Source organism: Enhydra lutris, unplaced genomic scaffold (genome assembly GCF_002288905.1).
Source record: "Enhydra lutris kenyoni isolate GAN:26980312 unplaced genomic scaffold, ASM228890v2 scaffoldscaffold18, whole genome shotgun sequence".
Classification (NCBI taxonomy): Eukaryota; Metazoa; Chordata; class Mammalia; order Carnivora; family Mustelidae; genus Enhydra; species Enhydra lutris.
The window spans coordinates 20,833,080-20,845,766 of record NW_019154102.1 but is presented as its reverse complement, the minus strand read 5'-3'; the positions used below and the strand labels follow the sequence as shown (position 1 = coordinate 20,845,766).

The window sequence follows — 12,687 nt, the reverse complement described above, 5'->3', positions numbered from 1 at the left end:
AGTGAGTTGAGCGACTGCCTTCGGCTCAGGTCATGATCCCGGACTTCCAGGATCAAGTCCCGCATCGGGCTCCCGGCTCCTTGGGGAGTCTGCTTCTCCCTCTGACCTTCTCCTCTCTCATGCTCTCTCTCTCAAATTCTCTCTCAATTAAATAAATAAAATCTTTTATAAAAAAAAAAAAATCTGGGATGCCTGGGTGGCTCAGTTGGTTGGGCAGCTGCCTTCGGCTCAGGTCATGATCCCAGCGTCCTGGGATCGAGTCCCGCATCGGGCTCCTTCCTCTGCGGGGAGCCTGCTTCTCCCTCCGCCTCTGCTGCCACTCAGCCTGCCTGTGCTCACGCGCTCTCGCTCTCTCTCTCTCTCTGGCAAATAAATAAGTAAAATCTTAAAAAAAAAAAAATTAAAAAAAAATCTACTTGTTTATGTGTACAATTAAGTTGTTTTTAGAATGTTTATAACGGGCACCTTGGTGGCTCAGTGGGTTAAAACCTCTGCCTTGGGCTCAGGTCATGATCTCAGGGTCCTGGGATCGAGCCCCACATCAGGCTCTCTGCTCAGTAGGGAGCCTGCTTCCTCCTCTCTCTGCCTGCCTCTCTGCCTACTTGTGATCTCTGTCTGTCAAATAAATAAAATCTTAAAAAAAAAAAAATTCAACTCTTACAGAGTTGAATTTATAAATTAGAATGTTTACAGCTATCACAATTTTATAATATTTTTATCACCCCAAAAAGATACATACTCTTTGGCAGTCACTGTCCTTTTCTTTCTATACCCTCTTCAACCCTGAGCAACTTTTTTTTTTTTTTTGAGGGAAGTCTAGGGAGGGAGATAATCTTTTTTTTTTTTAAGATTTTTATCCATTTATTTGACAGATCACAAGTAGGCAGAGAGTGGGGGAAGCAGGCTCCCCGCCAAGCAGAGAGCCCAAGACCCTGGGATCATTACCTTGGACCCTGGATCCCAGGACCCTGAGATCATGACCTGAGCCACCCAGGCGCCTCGGAGAGAGAGAATCTTAAACAGGCTCAGCCAGTTGTGTCCAACTCTTGATTTTGGCTCAGGTCATGATCTCAGGGTCATGAGGTCAAGCCCTGTGTGGCTCCTCACTGGGCATGGAGCCTGTTTAAGATGGCACCCCTGCCCTGAGCAACTATCAATCTACTACTATATCTACTATTATTAATCTACTACTACTACTGTAGATTTTTCTGTTTTGAAAATTTTCTTTCTATAAATAGAATTGACTAATACATTTTTTGGTGTTCTCTTGCCCTGTGTCATCGGTTTTTCCTCTCCACTGGATCATTCCTGCGAACGAGAAAACATGATTCGGGACACCTGGGTGGCTCAGTGGATTAAAGCCCTGCCTTCAGCTCAGGTCATGATCCCAGGGTCCTGGGATCGTGCCCTGCATCAGGCTCTCTGCTTAGCAGGGAGCCTGCTCCCCACCCCCCACTCGCCTGCCTCTCTGCCTACTTGTGATCTCTGTCTGTCAAATAAATAAATAAAGTCTTTAAAAAAAAAAAGAAAAGAAAAAACATGTTTCTAGTATGTATTAATCAAACCATGCTTGGGGTACCTGGCTGATTGGTAGAAGATGTGACTCTTGATCTCAGTCACATTTGTGAGCTCAAGCCCCATGTTGGGCATGGAGCCTCTCTTTAAAAAAAAAAAAAAACAGCAACAACAAAAAACACGCACAGACTCGACCCCGTATCAATCCCTTTCCTACGTATCTCCCCATTTCTCTGCCATAATTCAGAATCAACCTTCTCAAGGTGTTTGTCCTTGTGCTTCCGCTGCTTCTTCTCCTATTCACAACCATACACACACAAACACACACACACACCCCATACAAAATTTTTCCCCTCTTTTATCAATAGTTGTATTAGTTTCCTGGGGCTGCTATATCATAGTACCATAAGCTGAATGACTTAAAACAAGAGAAATTTGTTCTCTCAAAGTTCTAGAGGTAGAAGTCCAAAATCAAGGTTGTCATCGTGGCCGTGCTTCCTCTCAAGGCTCTGGAGAACTCTCCCTTTGTACTTTCTGACAGTTGTCAACAATCATTGGTATCCTTGCTGTCCTTGGCTTGTAGCTACATCATTCTGGTCTCTGCCTTTGTTTTCACATGGCCTTCTTCTTGCTGTGTGTCCACATTGTCTTCTCTTCTTACAAGGTCATCATTCATACTGGATTTCCCTAATCCAGGATGATCTCACCTTTTTCTTTAAAAAAAGATTTTATGTATTTATCTGACAGAGATCACAAGTAGGCAGAGGGGCAGGCAGAGAGAGGGGGGAAGCAGACTTCCTGGTGAGCAGAGAGCCTGATGTGGGGCTTGATCCCAGTACCCTGGGATCATGACCTGAGCCAAAGGCAGAGGCTTAACCCACTGAGCTACCCAGGCACCCCTTAGTTAGAGATTTTATTTATTGCTTGCATGGAGGGGTAGTGGGAGGGATGGGGTGGCTGGGTGATGGACACTGGGAGGGTATGTGCTATGGTGAGTGCTAGGACTTGTGTAAGACTGATGAATCACAGACTGTAGTCCTGAAACAAATAATGCATTATATGTTAATACAAAAAAAAAGATTCCGCATATGAGTGAAATCACAGTAAAGATTTTATTTATTTATTTGAGAGATGAGAGCATGAGTGGGGTGGTGGGGGCTGAGGGAGATGGAGAAGCAGACTCCCCTCTGAGCAGGGATCCCACTGTTGGGGCTCTATCTCAGGACCCTGGGACCATGACTTAAGCCAAAGGTAGACACTTAACCAACTGAGCCACCTAGGTGCCCCAAGATTTTATTTATTTTAGAGCATTCATGAGTGAGGGTAGGGGCAGAGAGAAAATCCTGAAGCAGACTCCCTGCTGAGCATGGAGCCCAAAGTTTCAGGGCTTGATCCCACATCCCATGTGATCACAACCTGACCCAAAACCAAGTTGAACGCTCAACTGACTGTGTCACCCAGGCATCCCTAGAGTGATCTTAACTAATACATCTATAAAGATCCTATTTCCAATTTGGATGACGTTCACAGTTGGGGGCAGGTGGTAGTTAGGACTTTATTTCAATTTAAGGGACACAGTTCAACCCACAACAATAAATATGTCCTGGAATTTGAACTGGTAAGTATGGTAGACAATGTTGGTTTCTTTGTAAGAATTTGCATTTCCTTTTTATGTGTCTTAAGACTGGCCTTTAGCCTTGAATTTGCCTGTTCGTTCTTTCTAGGTCAAGCCCACATACTTACAAATCAGAATTGTACCTCATTTACTTTTCAGTTCACTGTAAGCTGGCTTTTGTTCTCACTCTTTACCAACACTACTCTTTTTTTTTTTTTTTTAAGATTTTATTTATTTGACAGATATCACAAGTAGGCAGAGAGGCAGGCAGAGAGAAAGAGGGGGAAGCAGGCTCCCCGCCAAGCAGAGAGCCCGATGCAGGGCTCCATCCCAGGACCCTGAGATACTTACCTGAGCCGAAGGCAGAGGCTTAACCCACTAAGCCACCCAGGCGCCCACCAGCACTACTCTTTTCAGGTTTACCACTAGATTTCTACTTCTTTGGCTCTGGAACAGTACACTTTTGTGGATTTCTTCCTTCATCACTGGGAACTTCTTCGGCACCTTCACTAGGAATTTTTCCTTTACCTAGTTTTCAGATTTTGCTTTTTTTTACAAGGGTCGGTCCCAGGATGCCCTCTTTTCTCCCTAGTCTTTCTTCATGACTCTGAATTCCATATGTTCAATTCATTTTACTTCTTTGTGCTCCATACTAATTAACAAGTGGCTTTCATTTAGATGTCTTACGGATGTCTCAAATTTAATGTGTCTTAAATGGAGTACTTTGTTTCTTCCTCATACCTGTTTTCCTCTTCCCTCCTAGGTTTCACATTTCATTAAATGCTAACTAACACTATCCTCCCTACTGCCCCAGAAGGAATGTAGGAATTATCTTTGATTTCTTCCCCTTTTACTTATAATCAGAATTCTCTTGAATCTTCCTGTAGGTTATATCCACTGCTTTGTGTATTGCTTTAGTCTCAGAATGTCTTTTTCCTCTTACTGCCCATCTCCCTAAACTGTTCTCTTCCTAGTGCTAAGAATGGCCTTGTTAAATCATAAATCAGATCATGACAATTTCTTACTTAAAATCTTTAGTTTTTTCCTCTGGGACTCTTTTTAGCTCACTAGATTCCACTGAAACTAGTTGTCTTTAACATGCCTTTTTTTTTTCTTGTTAAGATTTTATATATTTATTTGAGAGAGAGCACGTGCAAGAGCAGGGTGAGGGGCAGAGGGAGAAGCAGGCTCCCATGGAGCAGGGAATCCAACACAGGGCTTGATCCTGGGACTCCAGGTTCTCTACCTGAGCTGAAGGCAGACCCTTAACCGACTGAACCACCCAGGTGCCCCAATATGCTTTTTTCAGATACGTACCAAACTTTCCTGCGAGAACACACTTTGCAGTGCTTTTCTTTTCACCAGGGCTTTCTTCCCTGGAGTTTCTACTTGGCTACCTGCTGTTCCTCTCAGTTTCAACGTAAATGATAGATTTTAGAGAGACCTTCTTTAATCATGCTGTCTGAAATAGATCCCAAAGCCCATATTCTCTAGGTCATCCTTTTGTGTTTAATTTTAAAAGGTTTTTTTTTAATGAATTAGATTGGCAGGCAGAGAGAGAAGCAGGCTCCTTTCCTGAGCCTGACACAGGGCTCCATCTAGGACCCTGGGATCGTAACCTGAGCTGAAGGCAGACAACCATCTGAGCCACCTAGGCACCCTAATCCTTTTGCTTCTGTCATGGCATTTACCACAATTTGTAATAAGTTTGTGGCCCCAAAAGAATGTCAGTTCTGTGGCAGCAGAGACCATGTCTGTCTCATTAACCAGTGAATCCCTAACACTTAATCTGCTGGTAGAACATTACAGCTGTTCGGTGTTTACTTGTTGGATGAATGAGAAACCAAATACTGTTACCAAGTTTGTTGGATTGTGTAAAGTGAGGTTTTCATCCATAATAGTCTGATTATTACATGAACTTTATAACAGCTATCTCATAAGGGCTCTGGGGCTCTTAACTTTTTCAGGTAGTTAACATTCCTGAAGTCTGATATCCAAATAAAAGAAAGATAATTTAAAAACACCATTGCACTTTAGGAAGCACATTGTATATTGTATATTTTATAAAGCATTTTCATTTAGTAGACATTTGTGAAAAGCAGCTGAATTTTCTCTACTGCGAATAGTCTTTCAACATCAACTAATGGTAGCTTCTTTGTCATTTCTAATGTGCGGAACAGGATGCCGAAAACGCCATTCAACAGATGGGTGGCCAGTGGCTTGGTGGAAGACAAATCAGAACTAACTGGGCAACCCGAAAGCCTCCAGCTCCAAAGAGTACATATGAGTGTAGGTGTATTGGAGAAGAAAAGGAAATGTGGAATTTTGGAGAAAAATACACTAGATTTTAAATGTTAGAGCTGTTCCCGGAGACTTATTGCAGAAATAGATGAGAAGCAAATCAAGACTACTGTTGAAAATGTACTTAGTTTTCATTTTTGTAATTTTAAATAATAAATGATATTGTCTCTAGTGTCAAGTCTCCTATTAGATAGAGAATATTGAGTAATTTTTTAGACATTCTTGGGGAAGATTTAATCCTCAAATGTATTATGTATTGTGTAAGCATTTTGGTTAAGGTAAAAATTACCATTACAGTAGTGTAGTTGATGGCTGCTTTTCTCTTTCTGATAAGTTCATTATTTAATGAATTTAAAATATTAAACTTTTCCCTCCCCAGCAAACACCAAACAGCTATCATATGATGAGGTTGTAAATCAGTCTAGTCCGAGCAACTGTACTGTATACTGTGGAGGTGTCACTTCTGGGCTGACAGGTATGGAGTCTTACCTCTGTGGCATTTTGAGGTTAATTTTTTAAATGAAAAGCTTAATGTCTATAGGATTTTATATAACTTGGTATGGTTTGTTTTTGTTTTTGTTTTTGTCTAACAGAACAACTAATGCGTCAGACTTTTTCACCATTTGGACAAATAATGGAAATTCGAGTCTTTCCAGATAAAGGATATTCATTTGTTCGGTATGGGTGCTTTTTAAAAAAAAAACTTTTTCCCTAGAAATCATTTTGAATATTTCACTTAGTAGTTTTCTTAAAAATTTAACCTTGATTTTAAAGAAGTAGAAATTTCTCTACCATTTAGCAACATTTACCACTGTGTTTTAGCGGCTCCCTCCTTGTAACCACAAGATCAATAAAACATTCTCTATCAGAGGACATTTTTTCAGAACTAGAAGATTTTTGGGGAAATATATGGAAGAAAGTACACCATGTTACTCTTTCATGTGAAGTGCCTGTTTTACCTCAGGCTCAGCTTGATTTTAAGAATAGGTTTTATTCAGGGCACCTGGGTGGCTCAGTGGGTTAAGCCGCTGCCTTGGGCTCAGGTCATGATCTCAGGGTCCTGGGATCGAGCCCCGCATCGGGCTCTCTGCTCAGCAGGGAGCCTGCTTCCTCCTCTCTCTCTGCCTGCCTCTCTGCCTGCTTGTGATCTCTCTCTGTCAAATAAATAAATAAAATCTTTAAAAAAAAAAAAGAATAGGTTTTATTCATAAGTACTTTAAACAGTTTATATTGCTGATTCTTAATATTCTTTTCAATAGGTTCAATTCCCATGAAAGTGCAGCACATGCAATCGTTTCTGTTAATGGAACTACCATTGAAGGTCATGTGGTGAAATGCTATTGGGGGAAAGAAACTCTTGATATGATAAATCCTGTGCAACAGGTGAGAGGGTTCTTTACTTTGGACAGTAATTGCTGGGCTAATAATAGATTATTTTAAAATGAAATTATTGATAATCCTTGTTAATAGTTTCTAGCTAAAATGATAATACATAAGGGCTCTTCCTACATGTATTATAGTTCTAGAATTGTAGTGTACCTAATGGGGTATTCAGGCTTTTTTCTTAATACTTGGTAGATTTATTCACATACTATTTGGAGAACTCACAAACATGTTTGACTCAGTTGAAACAAAAGCTATAAATATATTTAGAGCCTTGGCATTTTTTCTAGATTTTGCTGCTTTTGTTTTTCCCGGCAGCTTTAGTGGTTCACATGTGATCCCATAAAGATTTCTGTGAAGGGGGGCCTTGGGTGGTTCAGTCAGTTAAGCATCTGACTTTTGGTTTTGGTTCACGTCATGATTTCAGGGTTGTGAAATTGAGCCTTGGGTCAGCTCCGTGCTGGACATGGAGCCTGCTTAATATCCCCCGTCTTGCATGCTCTTGTATTCTCTCTTTAAAAAAAAAAAGTTTTCTGCGAAGAAACTGTAAGTGGAGCATCAAGATAGGAATAAGAAACTCCTAAACTATATAGGATATATAACTTTCTTAGGTAAACTAAATATAGGAATAAGTAATCCTTTTCTGTCTTCCCTATCTAGTTTAATTTACAAAACACTTAAGTGTTGTACTGAGTTTGATATTTATTACTGGGACATTACCTACTCCCTTACAAAGAGTGTGCCATTTCGAGTATCATATGGAGTTACAGTAGTATAACTCACTCTCTCTTTTTTTTTTTTTTTAACTCATTCATCTTATAAACTCTTGTTTATCCTTTTATTTTAATTGCAGTGATGGCCTGATGTGTTATCCCTATATATTTGTGACACATCACAAATTGTGATACATTTGTGGTACTGTATGTGTACATGTAACTTCAAATACTAAATTACTTGTTACAATTTTACTTAATAGCAGAATCAAATTGGATATCCACAAGCTTATGGCCAGTGGGGCCAGTGGTATGGAAATGCGCAACAGATTGGCCAGTATATGCCTAATGGTTGGCAGGTACCTGCATATGGAATGTATGGCCAAGCATGGAATCAGCAGGGATTTAAGTAAGCATATTTTCTTTTTTCCCTTTTTATTAGCCTTTGAAAAAAGAGCTTAGGAAGAGACTTTAAATAATTAGTAGGTAATGTGGTCCTCTGTCTAAAGCAAGTTTTAGCCTTTGAAGGACTTAGTTTAGAGCTGTTTTTAATAAATAGTTTTAAGTGTATTTCTTTAAAAATTTATCTGGAAATGTGCTGCTCTGAGGCATAACCGGTATTAAAAGAATTTTGGTAATACTTAGTAATGAATCAACTAATATTTAGGTAAAAAAATAAGAGCTTAATAACTGCTAAGCTTTTTATGTGACTACTGATCATTTAGCCATTCTTGGATACAGTTATTTTGATGCTAGTGTTTTATTCGTTATGCTTTTTACTTTGTGCGCTATAGGGTTTCTTCACACATTGTTATATGGGCACTTCTTTATACACCTTGAATTATGAAACTTAAATTTTTGAAAAAGAAACTAAAAATACTTCGTAGTTTTTATTTTAAAAGAATTTTCTATTTGTGGGCTGCCTGGCTGGCTTAGCCATTAGAGCATGAGAATCTTGATTTTGGCGTTTGAAGTTTGCACCCCATGTTGGATGTAGAGTTTACTTAAAAGTAAAATCTTTTAAAAAATAAAAGAACCTTATATTTGTAATGTTGAAAAATATTATGAGTTTTCATATGCTAATAATTGCTTTAATTTTTTCTTTGAGTAATGTAAGTGGTAGTCTCTATTGTGCCAAATGATCAAGTTTCTTTCAGGTAGTGACTTGTTCAGTGTATGTCTAACCCAGATGCATAGTTTTCCTTTCTGAGGTCAGAAATGACTTTTTTCTGAATTCAAAGGGGATAAATGTAAAGGGTATTTTTATTTTTTTAGCTGTATTAAACTAACAAAATCAAACTGCACAAATTAAACCTATGAGGATGCTTGTTTTTAAGAGAAAAAACTTTGCCTTTGCTTTCCCTGGCATAACCATTATTCTCCTATTTGGACTTAAGTAAAAGTAGTTTTTCCATGTATATGTTATTTTTTTCCTTGGCATTACATTTTATTTTAACCAGTGAATTTCCCCTCCTCTCTGCTTCTTTCACATTTTCTACCAGTCAGACACAGTCTTCCGCACCGTGGATGGGACCAAATTATGGAGTGCAGCCACCTCCAGGACAGAATGGCAGTATGTTGCCTAATCAGCCCGCAGGGTACCGAGTGGCAGGGTATGAAACCCAGTGAAAGAGGACTCCATAATCTACAGCCAGTGGCTTGAGGCTACAGGGAGTGTAGTAAAGCCGTGTTTACTTAAAGATTTATCAAATCAGTCAGTGCAAATGTCAGATACAATGTATTTATTTAAAAGATTCATTTTTTAATCATGAAATTACTTATCATCCACATTGTTTTAAAAAGAAACAAGATGCTGGATGTCTGCCAATTTTTGCCTTCATTACCTTTTTTGATAAAGTTTCTCAGATCCTTGTTTCAAATACAAATGCAGGGATTGCTGCCACTTTTTTAAAATTAAGAGGCAGAAAATTGCACAATGTTGAACTTTTTTCCACTAAAGTAGTGTGCAGTTCTAGTTTGCATTCCTGATATGATTTAAAACATGTAATATAAAGATGTCAAAAAAAAAAATGAAGAACCAAAACTGTGCAAAGTCTAGAAGTTCTTTGTAATCTTCAGCTTGTGCACAATTCTGTTTTAGGTTTGTTTTTGTTTTTGTTTTTTTAAGGCATTGTTTGAACTGTCCCATCTCCACTGTTTCCCTTCAGGGTTTTAAAATATAAATTATTAGTTTACATCATTTTTGTAACTACATTTTTCACAAATTTGTCTTGCCTTATTAAATTTCTGTAAAATATACTTAAATGGGGAAAAAATGATGTTCACTTAGATTGAAAACTTTTCTCAGATGGATTGATAATTGCATTCATTTTGTGTTTTATATGAGAAGGTGCCTCAAGAATTCCCTCTTGGATTTGTTTAAAGGATTTTTATCTTCTCTGATAAACTCTGCTGTGTACCAGGAAATATAAAAACAAAAACTTGCTACTCAAGAAAATCTCTGAAATGTGAGAAGTTCTTATGAGCCCGTGTTAATTTCATGTATCAACTTCTACATTTACATGTATTGTTTCATTCTGTAAAATGTTTAGCAATTTAATATTTTGCACAGTTAGCAAGCTTTGTACGTCATTTCCTTCTGAAAGGCATCAATCATGCAGAGTTGACAGGAGATTTCTAAGGTTTTAAGTTGTTTGCATGTGAATATCAAATACACACTTTGGTAGTCTTTGAATACAAAGTCATCTGGTCTTGTTTTTCAAGAATTTTGAGACACGAAGTTGTATGTAAAGGAATATATTAATTTGCCATTTTCTAGTTATATTTACTCAAAAAGAGTAAATCAACTTAGTTTTAATATGTACAAATGACAGCTGTGAAACTGTAGAATATCCTATATCAGGCTTGGAGTTCATTGTGAACTTTAAAATTAGCCTGAAGGACCAGCCGGGCAAAGCATTTTTTAAATGTTCAGAGGCCAAAAGATAAACAAACAAACAAAAAAACCTTAAAATCCTACCTCCTTAAACAGCCTTCAAAGAGGAGAATCCTCAGTGCAATCATTATTTTGATTCTTTTGGTACCTGTTTCCTGGAGTTCCCAATTTTTTTATTTTGGGGTGGCTCCGAGCATTAAGAGGTTTAATCTTTGATGGCATTGTTCTAGTTTTGAAATTTCTAGTACATTTCAGAGTCTCTTAGAAACGTTGTGGGAGATTTTTGTTTTGTTTTCAGTGAAAGTCACAAACTTTCTTCTTCCTTTACTCACAAAGGGGAAGAGTCCCCAGTATACTTATTTGGATGGTTTGTTATTTTTAAGACCTTCAGAGAGCTCCTAGCATTTAGCCGCAGAAAAGGCCTGTGAAATCTTAAGTTTCCTGGCCTTGTCTCTTCCAGGTAGGAGCAAATTAAACTGGTCTCTAAAGCCAATATTCATGTAAACCAGAGCCCAGGAAAGACAGCTCATAAGTGTATAATTCTCTGGAGCTCAATTCTATGCAGTTGTACTGATGTTTCATTATGTCACTGTGTATTTTTAAGTGTTGATACATTAAATGTTGCTTTATGGAAGATGAGTAAATTTTTTAAATACTTGGGAATTTTATTTCCTTGTTAACGTCTACAGATCAGGGCATGCAACCAGAAGCAGCTTAAATGAAATACTCAAAAAATAAAATATCAGGAAGCTATTTTTAGATTCTTCTGGTTTATGTTTCTATTTTAGGACCCTCATTATTTTTCTTACTCAAAAATATTTTATTTCCTATACATCTATGGACTGCAGGGTAAATTATTTGGGCATAAGTAATTTAAGCAAAAGTATAGTTTTTCTTTCATTTTGGCTTTCTCAAGTAACACTTTTTATTAGCCAGTATATTTTCTTATTGCACAAATCTTAAAGTATACATTAACTACTTTTTGAGAAGAAAGTGGTATTTCTCAAAAAGTTACTACTGAACAAATTGACATTTCAGGAACATTGCTAACTTTGGTTTAAATCTTACTCCTAGTGTTAAAATCATTTAAAGACTTTTTTAGTCTAAAAATAAAACTGGTATTACTATCAGGTGAGGAAATTAAAGTTTTAAAAATGGTTTCATTCTCTGCAATATGCATTCAGATTTTACTATAATATATCTGGTACTGTAAAGAACCTGAAGTGATTCACACTTTAATGGGTCGTTAATTCAGTATTCTTTGCCCTGTTTGGATATTAAAGTTCCTTTATGTTTTCTATAACCTATGGGATCTTCTTGCAGTGATTATTGTGTGTGAAAGATTTTTCTTTTTGGTTTAACCATATTATATTCACTCAGGTATTTGTTAGTTTTTTTTTTTTTTAACCTTATTCCAGAAACCATGGTTTGCATTGAATTATGATTTAATACCACAAAAGAATTGGCATTCTGTAGATTTAACTCATTTTGAAACCAGGATCTCATTTTCCTTGTTGATACTATTTCCCTGTCAAAGATGAGTTCCACAATGTAGTTTTATTCTCCTGTTTTGTCCCTATGCTTGCTCGTTTTCCTTTTTTATGTGTGTTAGAGTTCAGTTGACATTTGAGAAGGCAGTTGGTAGGGACTAGATTGTATATACAAAGAGAGTTAGGTTTACTAAGTGCTGTGGGGTGCTCTTGAGGTTATGGTTAAATTAGAAAAGTTAAGTGTATTCGTAGGAATTAAAAAGCAAACCCTTTAGAGGCACCTGGCTGGCTTGGTTAGTAGAAAACATCCAACACTTGATCTTGGGGTTGTGAGCACAAATCCCCACGTTTGGGTGATTTCTCTTTAAAAAAAACGAAAAAAAAAAAAAACAAAACTTTTTTTTTTTTTAAGATTTTATTTATTTAACACAGAGAGAGAGATCACAAGTAGGCAGAGAGGTAGGCAGAGAGAAGGAAACAGGCTCCCCACTGAGCAGAGAGTCCTATGTGGGGCTAGATCCCAGGACCCTGAGACCATGAGGCAAAGGCCCTGAGACCTGAGGCGAAGGCAGAGGCCTAACCTGAACCACCCAGGCGCCCCGGAAACAAACCTCTTTCAATGACATATGATTTCTAAAAACAAAATCATTTTTTTGTAGGAGGTTTTTCCATTTTTTCCTATGACTGCATTTTGACTATTGTGTTTAGAACTGGAAGAACCTACTTTCAAAACAACACATTTTAATTTAGGAGCTTTAATAAAACATATATGAA

At 37.8% G+C, this 12,687-nt stretch overlaps 1 protein-coding gene across 16 annotated transcripts in view; it reads left to right on the top strand.

The window, feature by feature from the left end:
- The window catches only part of LOC111147947 (TIA1 cytotoxic granule associated RNA binding protein), a 34,893-nt gene extending 23,167 nt beyond the window's left edge, over positions 1-11,726 (top strand). For 12 of the 16 annotated variants that reach the window (XR_002640656.1, XM_022504215.1, XM_022504216.1 and 9 more), the window contains 6 exons: positions 5,311-5,419; positions 5,811-5,906; positions 6,025-6,109; positions 6,691-6,814; positions 7,791-7,936; positions 9,030-11,726. Coding sequence is in view for 14 of the 16 variants with exons in the window: in XM_022504215.1 (XP_022359923.1) it covers positions 5,311-5,419; positions 5,811-5,906; positions 6,025-6,109; positions 6,691-6,814; positions 7,791-7,936; positions 9,030-9,156 (687 nt within the window). In the remaining 2 variants the exon portion in view is untranslated. Of the gene's footprint in view, positions 1-5,310; positions 5,552-5,810; positions 5,907-6,024; positions 6,110-6,690; positions 6,815-7,790; positions 7,937-9,029 lie in introns of all 16 variants that reach the window. The other 4 variants (XM_022504214.1, XM_022504209.1, XM_022504206.1 and 1 more) reach the window with 2 other exon arrangements.
- Positions 11,727-12,687: the final 961 nt, after the last annotated feature.